Source organism: Cynocephalus volans, chromosome 1 (genome assembly GCF_027409185.1).
Source record: "Cynocephalus volans isolate mCynVol1 chromosome 1, mCynVol1.pri, whole genome shotgun sequence".
Taxonomy (NCBI): domain Eukaryota; kingdom Metazoa; phylum Chordata; class Mammalia; order Dermoptera; family Cynocephalidae; genus Cynocephalus; species Cynocephalus volans.
Genome location: NC_084460.1, coordinates 59597926 through 59619232, shown reverse-complemented (window position 1 = coordinate 59619232; position 21307 = coordinate 59597926). Strand labels below are relative to the sequence as shown.

General features: G+C 45.8%; 1 protein-coding gene across 1 annotated transcript in view; it reads left to right on the top strand.

Annotated features, from left to right (window-relative positions):
• ADARB1 (adenosine deaminase RNA specific B1) overlaps positions 1–20843 on the top strand; it is a 68170-nt gene extending 47327 nt beyond the window's left edge. The window contains exons 8-10 of the mRNA XM_063093549.1: positions 1758–1939; positions 15384–15562; positions 16565–20843. Coding sequence (XP_062949619.1) covers positions 1758–1939; positions 15384–15562; positions 16565–16744 — 541 coding nt within the window. The 3' untranslated portion in view covers positions 16745–20843. The remainder of the gene's footprint in view (positions 1–1757; positions 1940–15383; positions 15563–16564) is intronic.
• Positions 20844–21307: the final 464 nt, after the last annotated feature.

Here is a 21307-nt window from a genome sequence, read left to right as displayed (position 1 = left end):
GTGTGATGCAACCTCTGTGTCCTCCACAGTGTGGAGATGTGGGGATAAACAAAGACCACTGAGGTGAGGATGGGCAGCTTGTTTGTTCAGAGCTGGCTGTGGCAAGACAGATTCAAAGGCAGGCTGGGGGGTGGTCAGCTTTACTGTGGGGAAAGAGGGACTCCAGGGGTGCCCTGATGGAGGCATGGAGAAGCTGCAGGTAGCTGGCTCGCTTGTTTTGAGGGGCAGATGTAGCTTTTCCTGGTTGGTCCTGAGTTGGAAATAGGCAGGGGGCTGTGGACAACTTGGGAAGCTGCGGTCCTTGACCAAGTCCTGACCATCTGGCCTGTTGCTGCAGGTCAGAGCAGTTCTCTTGTCATGTAGCCTGGCCATTGCCCGCTTGTATACTTGGTCTCTCAGAGCTAGGCCAGGCACTTTACTGGATCTGGGAGACAGATCAAATGACAGTGCTCTGAATTCTATGCTCAAAGATACAACATAAGGAAAATGAAGGCGAAGGAAGGCCGTGCACAGATGCCCAGGCGCCCGGCACAGCATGTACAGCAAGTGTGCACACATAGGTGTGGTCCTCCTGTGTCAGTTGAATGCACTTCATGGGGCTCTGTGAGGGACTCCTCTCCCAGGGTCCTCAGGCACGGAGCAGGTGTGGACACTTAGTAGGCCTCTCCAGGAGATGTTGTGACTTCCATCTTTGCAAAGGTTTCTGTGGTTAGGGAACACTGCGTGGAGTCTGACTGCATCTGTGACCCTCTAATCCTGGGGCAGTGCAATGCTGGCTGTTCCTTATGGGGCTCTTTGCTCACTGGTAGGAGCTGTCAGCAGGAGCAGCAGTGGTGCCACACCATTGCCCACCCAGGGCCTCTGCAGAGCTGTCAAGCTTCCTGAAATTCTCTTACAAAGCATGTGTTCAGAATTAATGACTCCTAACAAATGCAGCTTTCTGCAAGATCACTGACTTAAAGTGCCCCAGGAGACTGAATTCAGTTCAAAGATGGTCTGAACCCATATAGGCTTCTCATCTGCATGAGAAAGGGGGCTGTGCTTTTTATAAGCAATGAATCATTTCATGCTTTCCTCATAAAGTAGGGAGCTCAGTGTTCTAATTTTCTTTTAGGAGGATGGAAGGAATGTGTGGTAGGAATTGGAGGGTTTGTCCATTCAGCACACATTTATTGATCTTCTGTGTGTGCTAGATACATATTTGTGGTCCTGAGCTATATCAGTACATAAGACAGAAAAAGGTCCCTTCCCTCATGGTGCTTACATACTGATAAGGTGGGGAGGGGCGGGGTGGCTCCGAGAGGCTCCGACATATTGAGCAGAGTCTTGATTTGGAGGAACAGGAAGTAACCAATGTGACATTGGCAAGGACTCCGTTAAGAGCTATCATTTCTACCAGAAATAATGTGAAAAGCACATACTTTCCCTTTTGATACTTCCCACAGGTTTCTCACAAGAAGCTTGTGTGGCTCATTGATATCTTTTTAGAAACAATCTTCAGTAAATGTGTCATGAGAAAACAGAATGGCAAAAAATCATTTCACAGTTTAAAGTAATTTTTAACTAGACTTTTCTCTTTAAAGTTTTAAGCTGCTGGATCAGTTTGTAATTTGTCGTTGCCGTCTTTTCTGAAGTGGCTGAAGTGTTTGCAGAACCAACAGCACGTCTGTGTGACTGGGCAGGCTTGCAGTTGTGCTGCGTTGGCATGACGCAAACAGGCTCTCCTTCCACTGAAGGCTGTTTCCTTCTCCCCCCAGCTGGAACGTGGTGGGCATCCAGGGGTCCCTGCTCAGTGTTTTTGTGGAGCCGATCTACTTCTCGAGCATCATCCTGGGCAGCCTGTACCACGGGGACCATCTTTCCAGGGCCATGTACCAGCGGATCTCCAACATTGAGGACCTGCCGCCTCTGTACACCCTCAACAAGCCCTTGCTCAGCGGCAAGTATCTCTTGCGGTGGCTCTTGCATCTCCTTCAGGTACCTTGATCTTGCAGCGACCACATCCTCAGAGTAGCAGCACCACCTGATGGCTATCTGAGGCCCTCGGACCAACATCAAAGCTGTTCTGGAAGCGCACATGGGCCTCTGGGCCTTGTCTCTAGGTCCTTTTAAGTGAGTCCCTCTGCAGGATTAATCTCTCTTATGATTGCGAAACTTGTTATTCGTAGAGGAAATCACAGCCGAGCTTGGCACCTCTGTTTTTCTTTCACTCGTGCATGGTATCATTCCTGTCTCAGGGCAGAGTCTCATAGATTCCATGAAATCATGTAAGTGCCACCTGTCTGGCCTGACTTTGGGCCGGGTCTTGCATCCTCTTGCAGAGCCACCTGGTCCATCATCATGATGATAGCTGCTTCCCTGTGGAACTGTCAGTGGAACCTGCAGGGCTCCCTGGAGGTGGTGCTAGGCTCACTCTGGGGGTTGCGGCAGGTGTGGCCGAGATGTGCCAGGGACGCTGGGGTGTCCAGTGGTACCCTGTGCTGCCCGCTATGCCCTTTATTGCTGCTGCTTTTTCTTTTTTTAGAATTTCAGTGGCTAACAGTAAAGTGAACCAGGAGCTTTTGAAGTCAGGGATCCTAACTTTTAAGCTCACTCTTATTTAAAAGGACACAGTTAAAATATTTTTATCCTTTTAAAAATATCATTTTACTTACTTTTTTTAAGCTCAAAACTAAAGCCATAAGTCTAAATTAAAACATATTTCCTTGGGTGTGAGTGTTAACTCTGCCTGTATTGTAGTGCTTGGCCACTAGCTGGTCTTTATTTGAGAAAAAGTAGAATGGAATGTTATCTGAAAACATGTCTGTTAGCGCAGGCATAGTAAGCAGGAATGGGGAAAAACAGAAGTTATCTCAGGTAAAATTTTACTGCTTCCTATCCTTAACCGTTATTTTTTAAGAAAAACAAAAGAGAGAGACTGATGAAACTTGATGGTGGGGTAAGTTGAGATTGTAACATCAATGTCTGTTGGAGTATTCTGTGGTGTATTGATGTATGAATTTCTCAGGAGCTAGAAAATAATTTTCCCTCCTTGTTCTCTATGTTCTACAACTGAGGTAGGAGTGCTTTGGTTGACATTCATATGTGTAGATACGTAAAACATTGCATGTGAAATACATAGCACATAGGAGATGCTCAAAAATAGCTGTTACTGAGGGCCTTCTTGAATAGTGCTCTCTAAGCAATATTGTACCCATAACTAAAATTTGAAAGGACAGGATCATCTTGCTAAAGAAATATTCTAAGATATTGAAAGTAGAGCTCATTTATAAAAGTCAAATGTATTTTTATCATATCCTAAGTGTATGAAGTGCATATATATTTATAAAAAGACAATGAAAAATAGTGTGTGCAAGATAGAGACTTTAAAGTTACCGATGCGTTTATATGTATTAAAAAAAAAGAAGTATAGTAGCCCCCCCTTTCTGGGTTGCAGTTTCTTGCAGTCACCTGCGGTATGAAATATTAAATGGACAATTCCAGAAATAATTCTTAAGTTTTAAATTGCACGCTGCTCTGAGTAGCATCATAAAGTCTCACACTGTTTATTATTCCATTTTGTGTTGCTGTAACAGAGTACCTGAGGCTGTGTAATTTATAAAGAACAGAGGTTTATTTGGTTCACGATTCTGGGACAGCTACATCTGGCACAGGCCTCAGGCTGCTTCTACTCCTGGTGGAAAATGGCAGGCAGCTGTGGTTACAGGCAGATCATGTGGCAAGAGGGAGAGAGAAAGAGAGAGGGGGGAGGTGCCAGGGTCCTTTAAACAACCAGCTTTCGCGAGAATAGAACAAAAACTCACTCACTACCCTCTTCCCCAGGGTGTTAACCTATTCATGAGGGATCCACCCCCACAACCCACATTGCTCCCAGCACTGCCAAGTTGGGGATGAGATTTTGACATGAGTTTCAGGGGGCAACACATCCAAATGCTATCACACTGTCCTGCTATCCTGCCTGGGACGTGAATCCTCCCTTTGTCTTGCGTATCCACACTGTCTGCACCACCCACCTGATATCACTTAGTAGCTATCTCGGTGATCAGATCAACTCTTGAGGGATCATGGTGCTTGTGTTCAAGTAACTCTTAATTTACTTCATGATGGCTCCAAAGCGGAAGAATGTCAATCCTGGCAATTTGGATATGTCAAAGAAGAGTAAGCAAAAAGGTGAAAGTTCTCAACTTGATGAAGAAAGAAAAAACCGCAGGCTGAGGCTGCTGAGATCTGCGGTGAGAACGAATCTTCTGCCCGTGACGCTGTGAAGGAGCAAGAAGGATCTGGTGCTAGCTCTGCCATCCCTCCTCAGCTGCAGAAGTATGACAGCATGTGAGACAGGCACGTGGTGAAGATGGGAAGCCTCACGTCTATGGGTAGAGGACATGAACAGAAGCATGGTCTGATTGACGGCAGTCGGGTCTGGTTCTGTCTGAGGTTTCAGGCATCTGTTGGGGTCTTGGAACCTATCCCCCAAGGGTAAGGGGCTATGTATATAACTGTATAGAAGAATCTACTCTTTATCCTCCCCTCCCCACTATCCCCTCTAATCCAAAAAGACTAAGGCATGTAGCTGTTGGTCCTCCTGCCTCCCTAAGGCAGCACCTGCTGTGGAGGCCACGCCTGCTGTGAGGTCCATGCTGACCCGACCCAGCAGGTGGCAGAGAGAGTCTGGGCAAGCGCCATGAGGCTGGTCCCTGCATAGCTCTCTCTTGCTGGAAGCTTCTGTGCCTCGGTTTCCTCATTCGCCCAGTGATGGGGGTAGACTGGGGCTTTGTGTGACATTGCTGGACAAATCTGTTGCAGCTCTGTGACGGTAAGGCGATGCTGTCCCGGCATCAGGAAGCAGACTGTTACTCAGTGCTGAGCTGGTGGATGATGTCTCTCTAGCATCAAAGTCTATTTTTGAATTGCAAACTGCTTGAAGTATTTTATTTTGGAAACAGTGGTATTTTGTTGTTGTTGTTTTTTCCTTGAAAAGAGTTCAAATCAGTGACTTTGGAGAAGACAGTTGGTCCAGGACAGCCCTGTGAGGCCAGCCAGGGGCAGCATTGCAGGAAATGAGTCTGGGGCCTGAGTGCCCCAGGCACAGGCAAAGCCTTTGAACAGAGGTCCAGGGCAAATAGCAGGCAGGCACTGCCGAAGTCAGAGGGGACTGAGCAAGGGAAGTCTGGAGCAGAAAATGTCAGTATCCTGACAGATTAGGGAGATCACACTCTTTTAAAATGGCCCTAAAGTAGAGCCTTGAAAACTTTTTTAAAACTTAGGTCTGACCTTTAGCAGGTGACCTGGACAGCAGAACAACCAGAACATCTTGGATTATTTCCTTCTGGTCCTCTTGCTGTGCACACGCAGCGTGTGGGCGTATTTAGTACAGTTCACACGTTTTTGTTGTACTCTGTCACCACACATCTTACCATAAAGATCATTCGTACATGCAAAAGGGAATGAACAAGGTGCCAAGTAAATTACAGCGTCTCCAGGGAGGGACAAGAGTGGACATAAATGCAACACAAGAATGACCAAATTAACTGAAACAGGATTACCTAAAAACTGAAGCAAATCGAGAGAAAAATCTAGCAATAGGTTGTTTTTTTTCATGCTGTCAAGGTTAGAACAAGAACTTAACTGCCCCTTAGCATAAACATACGTTTTTATTTAGGAAGAATTTCCTGAGGGTGAGCTAGAACGTTGGAGCTTTGCCGTGACCATTCACATGACAGGCATTCTGGAATGAAGCCTCTCCAGCTTCCTCTCATCCTCTTTCAAATTAGCCTCAAGTCTGGCACTTGCAGATTTCAGGACAGTCCCAGCTGTAATTTACATCCATTGGTCCCTGAGGCTGAGTTCCTCGACTAGCCCAGTTTGCTGTCCAAGCCTCCCCAAGAATTCGAGAAGAAAGACCAGTGGTACTTGGCCGCCTGGGCTGTGGCTTCAGGGAGGGGCCTTGGGAACAGAGACAGGCTTCATGGGGGGGGGGGTCATTGGTGAGACTCCACATAGTCTGGTTTCAGTGCCAAACATTGTCACAAAACATTAACAAACAAGGCAGCGTTGAGGGTAGAATCCTGATGATCCAATCTGAGTTTGGGGGACCCCTGTGAAGATAGTACAGGGATCAGAGGAGGTGGCAGCAGGGCGTGGGCTCATGGCAGACAGGAGATAGCAAGAAAGCTGTTGGGAATGCCAAGTGGAAGCCACACCCCCCACCAGGGGAGCACCACAGCTGTTCCTAACAGTGGGTAGGGAGAGCTGACTCTGTGTCCAGTGCAGCAATGAGAGCCGATTTGATACGGCCAGAACCTGGACTGAGCAAGAGAGAAGGAGCATCAGTGTGAATGAGTGTGTATGCACGTTCCAGGTAAGAGCAGGCATCAGTGTCGTGGGAGGAGAAGGTGGCAGTAAAAGCATATTCCTCTTTGTCATGTGTCTAGAAGAGAACGTAACCATGCCACGGATCATTCTGAACTGATTGACCACCCTGAATGGGGTGGGAGGGACTAGATCTTGGCTCAGTGGACAACATTCTTCTTTTCATTTTACACGTTTTCTATGATACAAATCTTGCTTTTTTTTACTTCCCTTTTGCTGGATTGATTAAATTGATCGTCTTTTTCACACTGGTAGTTGGAAATTCTGAATCTTATTTCTGTTTTACCCCGTGGTTATCCTTATTTTAAAAACAAATATTTTTAAACAACTTAAAAATTATTTTAGCATCAAGAATTAATCAGCATTTGCAAAATCTGAACCTGAGAAAAGCTGAAATCTAAGCCTCATTTTTATTCCACCCTCCTTCTCCAGATTCTGCTGACATCATCTCAAGTTTTAGGAGCTCTTTCAGTACCATGCTTTTTCTTTCTTTATAAGCCTCACAGCCATAGTATCAGCACTTGTTTTGACACAAACATAAGGGCTGCTAGTTTCTCTTCTAGCCACTGTTCTCCATATCCTGCAGCCTCCCCCTCTTTAATTCCACATTCAGATTTATTTTTTGTTTTACTGGAATACATCCTTAATTTGGGGGACACGGTAATTTGGGGTTTTTCTTGTTTTATTTTTGGAAGAAAAGCCTGAGTGGATGGTGCTCTGGGTCTTGACTTCACCATGTGCTGGGTTTTGGCCACAACCTGCAGACACCTGGGCTCTCCATCCATCCCCCAAGAACTCCATGGGCATCCCTCACGGTCACCTGTTGTCACAGGGCCAGTTTGATTTTCTTTCCTTTCTCGGTACCTCATTTCTGTATTCTCTCTAGTAGGATTAAATTTATCTTTTTCTCTTAAAACTTAGAAATTTCCACAGACTAAGCCTAGATGTGTGGCTAGTTTTTCTTTTTCTCCTGCTTACTGCTCTGAACCCTTTGACAGCCGAATCTTCAGAGAGAGTTTTTCCATTTTCTCTCCATTGCCTCTCAAAATTCTGCTGAGCAGAACTCCGAAGCCATTGTCTCTCCCCTTGCACGGTGTCCTTTTGCACCTGCCCTGTTCTCTGCGGAAACTCGTGTGGGGTCCGTCTTCTGTGCCTCACTGCTCCCCTATAGCTCCCTGCTCTCGCTCTAGAGTCCTCTCCTGAGAAGATGACTCCACCTGGGCTGCCACATCTCTGTTAGGTTTTCTCCTTCTGCATCAAAGGGGAAGAATGTGCTAGTGACTAGAACTGTCCAGAGAATGGTTTCCTGGAAGGAACTAAGCTCCCCTGACTGGAAGTGTTCAAGTTGAGATAGATGGACATTGTCTATTATGGACATGGAGACAGGGGGTTCTGGTTGGAGGGATTGACCCACATGACCTCACAGTATCTTCTAAACTCTTAAGATCCTCTGGAACAGGGTTCATTTGTTGTTTTTTTAAAATTCTCTGTGTTGACAACTTTAATGGTAAAGTACAATTACCTATTTATTGATGACATCTCTGTAGATTTTTTTTAAATAACAATTATTATACTTCATTGAATATTATCTTCAGATCATTTTCTGACTCTTTCCAAGTCATTGAGCCAAATTCTTTACCTCCCTCCCTGAGTCCTTACCAATGCCTGGGTGGAGCCCACCATTACCCCATCACAGGTAGAGCAAGTGTGGCTGGCAGACACAGCATGGCTTGTGGGCCATATCACTGTTGTACAAGTAGAGCTCAGAGTTGTACTCTGACCCTTTGCCACCGCGTGCCATGCACCGACCAAGGACAGTGTGCGAGTGCTACGTCTTTCCTGCAAGCTGCTTGCAGGGAGGAGTCAGAACTGGCAGGGTCACTGTGTGCGATCATCTCAGCCCCAACCCTACCTGGTCGGTCTCCTTCATCCTTCATCTAAAGTTCGAATTTCCTGCTGTTGTCACTCTCTGGGCATGCTTTGGGGAGGGGACTATATTGTTTCCTGGAATGCAGAGCCTGGCTGAGACCCATGTGATCCCTGCTGCAGCATGGGGGGCACTCCCCATCCGGGTCCCAACATCAACTCCCTCACCCTGGACCACAGCACTCAGGCTCCTTCCCAAAGCTGGTTTTTAAAACCCTGAGGCCCCCTCTAAGGAAGAAAGAATGTTTGGCCAGAGGTTCTGTATAAAGTCCTTGGTACCCTGCCTGGGATTAGTAGACACCATAATGAGGCATGTCCAAGCTGGCCGGGAAAGCCCAGGGCCAGCCCTGGGGAGTGGGGTCTGAAGGGGCTCAGGAGACATCTGACATCTCACCTTACACGGACTCTCATGCAGCTCAACTGGCCTTTTTCTTCTCTATTGGTTCAGGAGTTTCCTTTCCTAAAGGAAATTAAAATGAAAGTCTCAAAGGTGCTCTGCTCCCAGCTTACGTGACAGGTTGTTTGTGGACCCAGAGGGTCTCAGGGGCCCCCTCCTTGTTGGGTGGCCTATATCCTTGTCACCGCCAGGTGCTGGGCCCACTGTCATTCTTGTGTTGTGACTCCTGCCCAGGTCTTTGTTGTTTCTTATGTGCAGAACAAAGGCCACTTTCAGTCAAGATTGTAAATCATACATTTTCCTGGATCCTTAATAAATGACTAATAGTTCCTATAATATGAACCCATAGTAACCCTAAGATACCTGTTATTAATCATTATGCACATAATTTATTTTTGATCACCCTACTATATGAGGAAACTATTAGAAAATATCTTTAAGGTGGAAATAAGAAAAAATGCCAATGGCAGCTCTTCTTTTTTATTTGTGTCAGTTATTAGGCAAATTCACAGTTTCTCTGTGTTTTTGCTTTGAAAGTTCTGATTCAGCACACTTAATTTACAACAACAGAGGGACTCTCATTACCAGCCAAGTTGTTCCTGCTTTTACTGGTCTCTGCGCCGTGGCCTATGATTAACTCATTACCCTAGTTCTTGCTTTGCGGCCTCAGGAAGATGAGCTCCTCACAGTGTTAGTCCCCATAATGCGTTGGCCCCAGGGACTTGTACAAATATGCTCTTGTGACCATTAAGTGGCTCTGCCCTAGAAAAAGCATATGATCAGTGTTGGAACCTCAGGCTAGCTGTTTTCTTTTTGCCTTATTTACTCCATTTTTGCTAAAGACAGCACTTTATTTGGCTTACAACATAAAAAATATGTGAACTATTAGGGTCTTACTTTTTTGTTAGTAAATTGACTGTTTAGTTTTAGTGCAAACTGTTGTAATTCAAAGCTTTAAGTATCATTCAACAGTGATCCCTCATTCTGACTTTGTCATAGAGAAGTAATAGAATTGCAGGGGAAGATAACATAATGTCAGCATTATCCACTTGTTCATAAAAGATTTAATCCCATTATGGTCATATATCCCCCACCAGTTGTTCCTAATTGGATACCCACTCCCACCCCTCAGAAAAAGACCCCCACCCCTGGACTCTGTCCACTTAAAAGGCTGTGGCCTTGAGCAAGTTCCTGAGGCTGCCACCTTCTGCATGGGGACAGTTCAGTGACATGTGGGAACTTGACACATGCAGGCCAAAGATCTAAATACTGCTGACAAAACTGTGTCAACGGAAAAACCCCAGAGCGTAAGGTAAGAAATGTCCTGGCAGCAATTAGTAAAGTGAGCAAACAGTGATAAATGGTAAGCTCTAACAAGGCTTGGTGTCTCATGGTCTCGGGATGGACAGGGGCTGGCCATCTCCTCTGGGAGTCAAAACCCCGGACACTCTGGTGAGGGTAGAGGGGAAGGTAAAATCTCATAAAACTTTGGACAGGAAGGCACAAAATATGAGAAAAGAGTAGAGAGATGTGGAAAGTTGATTCAAAATGCTCAAGGTGTGTCACAGCATTTTAAAAATAGAAAATACAGAGGAAGAAATAACAGAAGAGAATTTCTCAGAACTGAAGAGAAACATGAGTATTGAAATTGAATGGATACACTAAATACTGAGCAGAATGACTGAAAAATATCCATGCCCAGCACATCCATGTGCAGTTTCAGAATACCAAAGATAAAAGAGAAGGTGCAAAAAGCTTCCAAGTTAACTACAGTAAATATCAGATTTATATAACCATTATCAGGACAGTGGAAACCAGAACTGAGTGATGAAATGACTTCCCAGTTCTGAAGAGAAAACACTTTATTGTATAATTTCCTATCCAACCAAATATTAACCAAGCATTGGAACAAGGTGATAATTTTTAGATATTCAAGGATTAAGAGGATTTACCTCCAATTTAGACTTTTGGAGGGAAAAAAACAAACCACCACCACCTGAGGATACTCTAGCAAAATGAAAAGACATCTAAGAAAGAAAAATACAGGATCCAAGAAAGAATGCCTTATAAATCCAAGAGTACAATGAAAAGGATGCCTGCACAGCAAACCTAAAAAGTAACAGTTCCAAATTAGAACAAAGAATCATGTCAGAGAATACCAAAAAGAATGTTTTCAGAAGAAAGTGAATTTATTTTAACAAATTGCCAAACTGAGAAGCTGAATGGTAGGATGAGAGCAAACACGTCTTTTGTGGACAACAATAAAATAAAGTAAATGAAAGTGGAAACTCCCGGAAACCCAAAAAGCAATTCAGGAAAGGAATGGTTTAAGTATGAAGCAATCAAAATGAAGGCATGATTTTGGGCGGTTGTTGGGGATCGGTCAGAGAGACTCCAGCTGAAGTTTGCATGTGGAATGATGTGCTTTGAGCAGCTCTGGCTTGTGGACAGTGTTAACACTTTTCTCTGCAAGTCTGTCACTTTACTCAGCGCTGCAGTGCACCACGCAGTCACCATTATGAATAATTAAATCCAAGCTCATTAACTGTGCAGTGTACATTTATTTGACTACAAGGCATTAAAACTGAAGGTTAGCTATGCAGGGTTAAAATAAAAAAGCAGAAACTCAGCCACTAGAAGTTAGATTCTCTTAAATAATTCCTACATCAGAGAAGAAACCAGAACTTAAGACTGCTGACCATTTAGAGTACACAAATCAAAAACAGTGTGTTGGATCCACAGTCACACTCAGAAAAATCATGGCCTCGAATGATTGAAAATAAATGGTTGCAGAAATTGGGAGGGAAAGCAACAGGAAAGCTGAAAAGGAAATACAGAAAGAAGAAAGAAAGTAGAAGTGAGACAGTTGGTAGGGGGTGGGGACGAAGGACATGAGTGACAGGAAACAGGAAAAAAAGACTAAAATCAATAAAAACGAGGTATTGATGTGAAAAAGCAATAAAACACATATTCCACTGCCGGGTCTAATTAACATAATGACAGATAAAATTAACAGTAGTATTTGAGGTCCATGTACAGATGTGGAGGAGAGAATCAAAATTTCAAGAGAATTCTTTGTTCATCTCTAATGCTTATAAATTTGAAAATCTCAAAAATAAAGAGTAAGAAGATGTAAATTAAAAAATCAAACTCTAGAATACAAAATCTGGCAAAGGAAATTTCCAGGGAAGATATGGAAGAGGTTATCAACAAATTACCTTCCAACAAATTTACAGATGGTTTAATCAGTCTGCCAAAGAACTTGTAATTCCACCTCTATGTAAAACTTCCAGGCCACAGAGAAGGGCAGTTGACCTACTCCTGATAGCACAACCGGACAGAACACAAAGAGAAAACCACAGAACAGTATTACCTATGACTATAGACAGAGGACTCGTAAATGAAATACGAGAAAGTCAAATTTAGCAATATACCCAGGAATCTAAGTATAGTTTAATTTTACACTTATTAATATACTTCATCCGTGAGTAGGGTATAAGCAAGGATCTATATCATCTCAATACGTTACAAAAGTCAGCATGTGATTGTGGACGTATGTGTTCATGCACACGTGTGTGTGTGTGTGTACGCTAGAAGGTATGCATCAAAGTGGTGGCTTTCATCTGGAAAAGAATTACTACTTTGGGAGGATTGAAGAATCTTTAGAGTCTTTAAGAATTACTTGTAAAGGGCTTTTTTTTTTCTTTTAAAGACAGTGGATAGGGTCCTATCCAAAACCTACCCAATCAGAATCTCAGAGGTGGCACACAAGTGTGCTTATTGTTTAAAGCTTCCTATCTGATTCTACAGCATATATCTGCTTAAGGACCACAAATTTACAGTGGCTGTCTCTGGTTTTGTACCTTTAATTTTCTTCTCTGAAGTTTGTGTGAATTTTTGGAATTTTCCACAATGACCAACTGTTACTTTTTAATGAGAATAATATTTTTTTCTTTTTAAATTATCTTGTAGTATTTTTTCACATTAGGTGTAATTGACATATAATAAACTGCATATTTAAAGCACAGAATTCAGTAAACGTTGATGTGTGCATCTGTGCAACCATTGCCACAACAAAATAGTGGATATATGCATCACCTTGAGAGTTTTCTAGTGCTTCTGGTGATCCACCTCTTCCCCGTCCTCATCTTCAGACAACCACTGGTGCCTGTATAGATTCATTTGCATTTTCTAGGATTTTACATAAATGGAATCTTAAGGAATGTACGTTTTTGGTGTAGCTTATTTCACTTAGCTTAATTATTTCAAGATTCATCCATGTTGTGTTCATTCATTCCTTTTCATTGCATTGTGTTGATGAACATAACTTGTTTAGCCATTCAACTGTTGATGGACATTTAGGTTGTTTCCCGTCTTCGCTCTTACAGATGAAGCTGCCAAGAACATTCCCGTGCAGGTCTTTGCAGGGGCATTTACTTCCCTTTCTCTTGGGTAAACACGTAGGAGTGGAATGGCTGGGTCGTAAGACAGGCGTGTGTTGAGCTTTTTAGAAAACTGTCAGACTGTTTTCCAGAGTGGTTGCACCATTTCATGTTCCCAGCAGCAGTGCGTGAGGGCTGTGGCATTCACATCCTCCCCAACTCTTAGTACAGACAGTCACTTTACACATCCTAAGAGGTGCATAATGTAACACATCGAGGTTTTAATTTGCATTTCCCTAGTGACTGATGAAGCTGAGCACCGTTCCACATGCTGATTTTTCATCTCTATGTCTTCTCTAGTACACTGTTCAAAACTTTTGTGCATTATTTATTGGGTTGGTTAGCATCTTATTACTGAATCTTGAGAGTTAGTTTTATTTTCTGGATACAAGTACTTTATCAGATTTATGATTTAGAAATGTTTTCTCCCAATCTGTGGTTTGTCTTTCAATTTTCTTTTTTTAATTTTATTTTTTAGATGACAACAATAAGTGTGTTTAGGGGGTACGGAGCAATGTTTCACTTGTGTGCACTGAGTGATGATCAGTCAAGCAGGCTTTTTTCTTCTCAGCACTGTACAGATGTAGACCCCTGTCTTCCTGTTAGCATTGTTTCCACTGAGAAATCTGCATCATCCTGTCTTTGCTTCTCTGGCTATGTTTAAGATTTTCTCTTTATACACTGTTGAGCAATTTGTTATGATATGCTTTGGTGTAGTTTTATTCATGTTTCTTGGGCTTCAGTGAAATTCTTAGATCAGTGGGTTTGTTGATTTCATCAAATTTGGAGAAGTTTTATCTTTTCTTCAAATGTATCTTCTGTTCCCTCTTAGGAGCTCCAATTACACATATATTAGGATGCTTAAATTTGTCCCATATCTCACTGATTTTCTGTTCTTCTTTCTTGTTCCCTCCCCCAGCCTCTTTTTCTCTTTGTGTTTTATTTTGAACAGTTTCTGTTGCTGTGTCTTTAAGTTCACTAATCTTTTCTTCTGCAGTTTCTGTCCTGTGGTTAATCCCATCAGGTATATTATTCACCTCAGACGTTGTAGTTTTCATCTCTAGGAGTTTGATTTAGGTCTTTTTATGTCTGTATTTTCTGTGTGTGGGTGTTCAGAGATGTCCTCTGCAGTCCCCAGGCTTCTCTCTGTGTATATTTTGCTGCACTCTGGTACTCTGCCCTGTGCACACCGGCCACCTTGGTTTCCCTGGACTCTCCACTCAGAGAGGCTGCCACACCTGCCTGTTTCCCCACTCTGCACAAGGCCTGGGTGTGAGCTGTCACCTTGGTTTTAGTATTCTGTTCAAGGAAGGAGTAAATGGCCTTTGAAGGCAAATGCAGAGCGTGGCAATAGGGAAGCAGCCCCCAGAGTGCAATGTAACTGCACTGAGTGCATCTGAGAGTGCAGGTGCTGCCTGGGCCAGTGGGCTGATGGCTCAGCATATGGGTCCAGAATATGGGTCAGTTCGTGTCTAAACATATTCTAAAGATGCATGTCCTAAGCCACTTTGATTTTGGTGGCCTGCAACATCTGTGTGTCATGAATCATCACGTGCAGTATACAGGGGGAAATATGTGCATTTAATGCCCAGTTATCCAAGCATCTTGTAAAAAACTGTCAACTTTGCAAAATGAGCCCATAATTACAGACGAGATAGTTTAAATATAGTGAAAAAACATATATGTGCACTTGTTTAAAAGGAGGGTTTCCTGTTACGTGGGTGTCATGCATGCAAAGCCATGTGGCCTGAATGTGCCCGAGCTCTTGGGAGCGTGTGCAGGGCCTGAGCCCCAGAAGCGGCATGATCCACTGAGGAGCAGCCCACACGTACACAACTTTGTAGGAACCTGAATTCATCCCAGAAGTGGCTCACCCATCTGTCTACAAGCTGCCAAGTTTTCTACCTCTGTTAGCCCCACAGTGAGCCAGGACATACTTGACAGGAAGTCTTGTGGCTTTAGGTTTCTGTCAACCTCCCGCCTGCCCACCCCATCACAGACAAGCACATGCCTGTGAGTCACGTGCAGTTTCTCTGCACGCTCCTATCCTGGAGGCAGAGCAGAGCCATGGCAGGGGAGCCACCTAATGCTGCCAGCCGTGGCAGACACACGCTCAGCAGACAGCATTCTCCCCAAGTGCCTGTTTCTGTGCCTGCGTCTGAGCACCCAGTGCTGTGCTTGGCATCCCCACCCCTCCCTGGGTGTGAGCTCAGGCTCCGTGTCACCTTCCTCTGTGTCTGCTGTTTCAGGGATCAGCAATGCAGAAGCGCGGCAGCCAGGGAAGGCGCCCAACTTCAGCGTCAACTGGACGGTAGGCGATTCCGCCATTGAGGTCATCAACGCCACGACGGGGAAGGATGAGCTGGGCCGCGCGTCCCGCCTGTGTAAGCACGCGTTGTACTGTCGCTGGATGCGTGTGCACGGCAAGGTACTGAGGTGCCCTCGCGGCCGATGCGCCGGCTCCACCTCCCCACAGCCTGTCCGTCTTCATACCTGAGTTCCTTTAAGTGGTTTCATCATCATACCATCATGCCCAACTTCCTAAAAAGTCATCATTTGCAACCTTTTCTGTTACTTGCTTAGAAGGGTGGCCCTGGCTCTTCAAATCTTAAAGCTGTCTCAAAGGCAGCTTTTTTCCTTTCCTGCCACAGAATCTGAAACTCACCACCCTGGGGGCTGTATTCTTGGTGGAAACTTCTCTTGCTGCTCAGATGTTGAAAATCCTTATGAAAAAGGGAGGGCAGTCACGCCGCTCTCACCTTGTCTGCTCAGAAGCACAAGTACTGCATTGGATTCTGTTATATCCTCTATGAAGATTTGTAAACCTTTTGTTTTAGACACAGGACCCTTTCTCCCCCCGAATAAAACCTCCTACAGTGAGTCAGTATATTATTAGTTTTCATTCATTTTAGAGTCAAGTGTACAGCCTTTACTTCTCATGCAGCCAGCATAAAGGCTGGTGTGGGATGCAGGGGCAGGAGTCACTCACCTGCAGGCCTGTTCACACGGGCAGCACCCGTGCTGGCCACCACGTGAGTCTTAACATCTGCACAAGAGTGAGCCAGCCAGCCACATGAGGGAATGCCTCAGGGTACTCCAGTGTGGTAAAAGGTACAGAACACTAGTGGTGCTATTTTTAATAGTTAAAAATGAAATTTGAATCAGCTGTTTGTGGTTGCCAGAAGCATGTCTTCAGAACTTGCCTGTTTAACTGGTGAGGCGGCTCCTGGGAGATGATAGCCCAGCCAGTGGAAGAGACACCGTGGCATGTGCTTGGGGAGATGTAATCTGAGACAGGAACCGCCTTAACCCAGGTTGTTTCCCCAGAAGCCAGCGCAGTACTCAGTGCCATTTTCCAAACATCTTACTAGGTTTTATTTTCACCTGTTACCACTTCAACAGTCGTACTTGTTCTTTTATCCTTTTGCAGGTTCCCCCCCACTTACTACGCTCCAAGATTACTAAACCCAACACATACCATGAGTCCAAGCTGGCGGCGAAGGAGTACCAGGCTGCCAAGGCGCGTCTGTTCACAGCCTTCATCAAGGCAGGGCTGGGCGCCTGGGTGGAGAAGCCCACGGAGCAGGACCAGTTCTCACTCACGCCCTGACCTGGGCGGGTGCAAGGAGGGAGTGCAGGGGGCTGCTGGGCACCCAGCCTTGGCCCCCAGGATCTACATCTGAGCTGGGGCCAGCACACACCTTGGGGAGGGCACGGGGGTCATAGGGACCACTGAGCATCTGGTGTCATCCTGGCATCTCACATCTGAGCCGGGCAGGTGGCAGGTGGGCAGGGTGTGGGGGTTCTGGGGTCTGGCATTGCCACCTGGCATCTCTGCCACAGTGTTTCCCTTTTTGATTATCCAGTGACTGCTTTCAACCTCAGTTTACGTTTAGAAATTGAGTTCTACTGAGTAGGGCTTCCTTAAATTTAGGAAAATAGAAATTACTTTGTGTGAAATTATTGAAAAAATAATTTATTCAGAGCTAGGAATGTGGTTTACAAAATAAGTAATTATGTCAGGTCACTTTTATGCCACATTATTTTAATTGCAGAAAAGCATTTATATGTGGATGAGGGTGAGAAAATAGAGGTAGGAGATAGAAACCTAAAGAAAATCCTCATACGCACCTAAACTTAGGTACCCATTCTCCAAGGCACTTCCACTATTAGTTTCACATGTAGATGTTAACCATCTCTCCCGGGAGCAGACCCCAGCATGACGTGGCGTGACCCTGATGCACATGCAGGTTCTGCAGAGTCATGACCCGGCCCAATAGTCCTCAGCTGCCTCTAGAAGCTTCTATACCTCTTGTAGGATCAGATCATGGAAACTTTTCTTGGTTTCCTTCACATAATCAAAGATAAAACATTGTCCAGTAATACTACACTGGCCACTTGCTGGGTTTCTTAAACAGTATTTAGCTTGTGTGGACTGGAAGGAATCAGCCGGGGCCAGTGCCCAACACAGAGCAGACACCCCCTCTACCCCTAGCTCTGCACCTGTGGATGGGAAGGGCTGCCCCAAGATCTTCCCGGGGTAGGAGTAGAATTATTTAATAGATGTTCATTCTCAGAAAATACCACGTCGGGCTTGTGTTTAAATTGTTCCTTCCGGCTTTATCAAAGACATGTTTGAAAGACAAAAAGGAGTCAAGCTGAAAGCCAGTGAGACAGTGCTGCTGGTGCAGTGGACCAGGCTGGTTGTCATGATGGGGAGAGCTTGGGTGCTGCTGGCATCTCATGGAGGACCCAGGGACATGTGCTCCCCACACGTACAGGATGGCCCTACGACCGCTAGCCAGCCCAGCAGGTCAGGAGCCCCATGGCTGAGGACCTGGTGTGGCCTGCCTTGGCCCGAGCTCAGAGATTTGCACCAGTTGCCTTGTGTCTGCTCAGGATTAGAGTGGAGTCGGAGCAAAGTGCCCAGCACCCTCATGGCTCTGGAGGTTGTGCTGGGGCGGCTGTCACGGGGGCTGTGGGCCGAGACGGGTGCAGACCCCACCCCACAGTACACACCTGCTACAGCCAAATCTAGGGTGTTGGTACCTCAGTGGCATTGAGCTGTTCACCAGGGTATTTTGTGTCCTTTACGGGCTTAGAAAAACCAGAACAGGAGCAGAGTGGCCACCATCATTCCCAGGATCCCGGGAGCTCAGACCTCGAGAACTGGAGCATCATGGCTGTGGAGGCGTGTGCCTCTGGCCATCAAGACCTCCCTGTACGTGTCCATATGGATGCGTCACAGTTGTTCTTGTCCCGTGGGGCAGGAAGGGACACTCAGGGTTCATTGTTGGGGATGCAACCAGGTTCAGCAGAGTGGAAGTCTGCCCCACACAAGCCTTCCCTCTACTGATGGGGTGGCTACTGCCCTTAGACCGTCAGAGCAGGGTCTCAGGCCCTGCATGCCATGGGGGTCTTGTTGGGGTGAACAGGGCTGGAGTTTTCATTGCACTTATGGAAGGAAAGGTATCTGGTGATGTCTCTGCCCTTCCCCAAAGCAGCCTCTTTTAAACATCTTGTGAGTCTGTGTGGCTTTATTTTTGTCCCTATAAATTATATTTTTTCTAATGGGGATTGATAGATGGATGTAGTTTTTAAAACAAGATGTGGATTTTGGTTGCAAAGTTCAGTGGAAATATATTCCATATACACACACAAACTGTTCGGCATGTCTGTCTTTTCCCTCCTGTCAGGTAATAACTGAAATGAGCGTGGCCTCCTCCACCCATAAATGAACGCCTTATCAGGTGGGACCTGAGCAGGGCCTGGGACCACATGAGCCTCTCCCCGCTGGATGCGTGCGGCTGAGAGGGCAGGCCCAGCACAGGGTACACCACCGCCTGGGTCCTGGTGGAAGGAAGGCAGACAGCCCAGGAGTCCTGAGTGGGTGGGCAAGTGAGGAGGGCGGTGGCATGTGGGGAGCACCACCTCATCTAGGAGTCACTTCCCTAGCCAGGGGCAAGAGGCCCCACTGCTTCCGGGTCAGGACAACTTGAACAGCTCATCTGTAATAAAAAAAAAAAAGCAAATAAATGCCCCCCGCACCCCCGACAGACCAGGAAACCACTTCCTGCCTTCCTTCCCAGTGCTCATGGTGCCTCAATTGCACCTGAGCGGTTCCGCTGCTGCATCACTTTGCATCCAGTGTCTGTGATCTGCTTTTAGAGACTTAGAAAATTTGGCACAAATGGGAACTTGATTTTTTGAGAAAAATCTTAAATTTTGAGGACTTTTTGACACGTGGGGAGTGGGAGGGTTTCTCTTCTGTTCTGACAGCTAAACCTCAAGTATTAATTCCAGAGAGACACTGTCCCTTGGGATGACTCACGTCTTGCAGGTTGGAGGTCAGCATTGTAACAGAGTCTCAGGTGGGGTGGCGTTCTGTGATGTGAGCCAGGGCTCTTGCACGCTGGGTCAGGGCCCAGGGACCGTCACAGGTCAGGGATGTCGCAACCTCCTTCACCAGCCCTCATCCCAGCTCAGAGTATCAGAAGGTTTCGCCTCTTCCAGCAAGGTACGCCGAAGAATTGCCATTTTGATTGAGTCTCCATTTAACTTCTCGTCATCTTTTTCTATTTTGGAGATTTTTTTTTTGTAATTAAAAACAATTGTTTTAAAACGTACAAGCCAACATCATAAGGCATTGATTTCTCTGAGTTTGTTCTGGCAACTGTATTTGTCTCCGGGCTCTAGGTCACTGCCTTCTTTGTGAAGACAGAGCTGCTGCTCCTTGTGATCTCCAACAGCCACACGGAGGGTGGCAGCTCCGTCGCAGCACGTGCACAGATCTGAGGGCGGGCCTAGAGAAGCTGTGGGGAGCACACACCACCCCTTTTCTCAGAGTAAACACGTCAGTAGTTGAAACACAGATGGGTCTTTTTCACTTCTAAAATATTTTACACCAGAAATATCAGGTCTGTCCCCATCCTAAATTTGATCCAGCAAGAGAAATAAAATTAGCTGACTTCCCATCTCTAAATTCTGTGAAATTAGAGAATCTCTCAAAAGATTTTTTATCAACCCCAAACTATATGAATGGAAAGGGCAGAGTGTTTGTGTTTGTGTGTGGTGTCCTTGTCCCCTAACCTATCGAGTGACAATCTCCCTGTGGTGAGGAGGCTGGTGGCCACTCAGCGCTGCCACACCAGGGTTCTGGTCGCCACGTGGTGCTGGGGAATGGCATAAGGGAGGCCTCTGCCCGCCAGGTGCCAGGACGAGCTGAGGTGGATGGTGGGTCCGACTTGATGGTGACTCTTACAGTTCCACGTGAGAGCCCCACTCCTGCTTCTGGTGGCACCGTCTGTGCTCCCTCGTTTACTGTTTGGGGGACGAGTACCACGCCCCAAGAATGCTTGTTTTGGCCACAGCATAAGCTGATGGTGCGTAAGGAACGGATGGGCCGCTCTTCTAAACCTGAGCACGAATGATTAGAAGCACAGTCTGTGGAATGTTAATGGAGTAAGCCCCTAAAGCCATTTGCTTTTCCAGGCTTTGGGTTATGTGCTTTTAATTTGATTTTAGAATCTGGACACTTTATATGAATGTAATTCAGCCAAGAAACTTGTTGCTAAGATACAATCCTTGGTGTTCTCTGTCTGTATATTTATATATATACCACACCTTACAGCCTGCATGAGCTTCCTCACCGAGACCAGCCGGGACTGAGCATGAGACGCTGTCATATGTAGACAAAGGAGTTGAGATGTTCGCAATAAAAAATAAAATGTTTCACTACTATACTGTTGCCGAGATTTTCTTTTCCTTTCAAGTGGTTTCTGTCCTTGGCTCCACTAACAGGTCTGGGGGTCAGTCCTAGTTAGCAAAGCATGAAAAGCCATGGGCGATGCCACCCTCAGGAGCTGCCTGCCAGACTCCATCTGGCCTTGTCACCTGCACGTGGTGCGTTGACCCGGCTTGGGAAGTCTCTAGATCCCCCAGCCCCTTTGGATTGTTGGCTTCTTCCCCGTCTTCCTGGAGAGCACATGGGGCTCCAGTCCCATAGCTGGTAGTGCTGAGGAAGGCTACACAGCTGCCCTGCTCTTGCCCGTGTATGAAAGATGGTGACACAGCCCATGTTACTGTTGCGCCTGTGTGAGGGTGACGTGGGTGGGAGGACACAGGAGGACCTAGACGCAGCCACAGGTGCCCGCTGGATGGGGGGGGATGTATG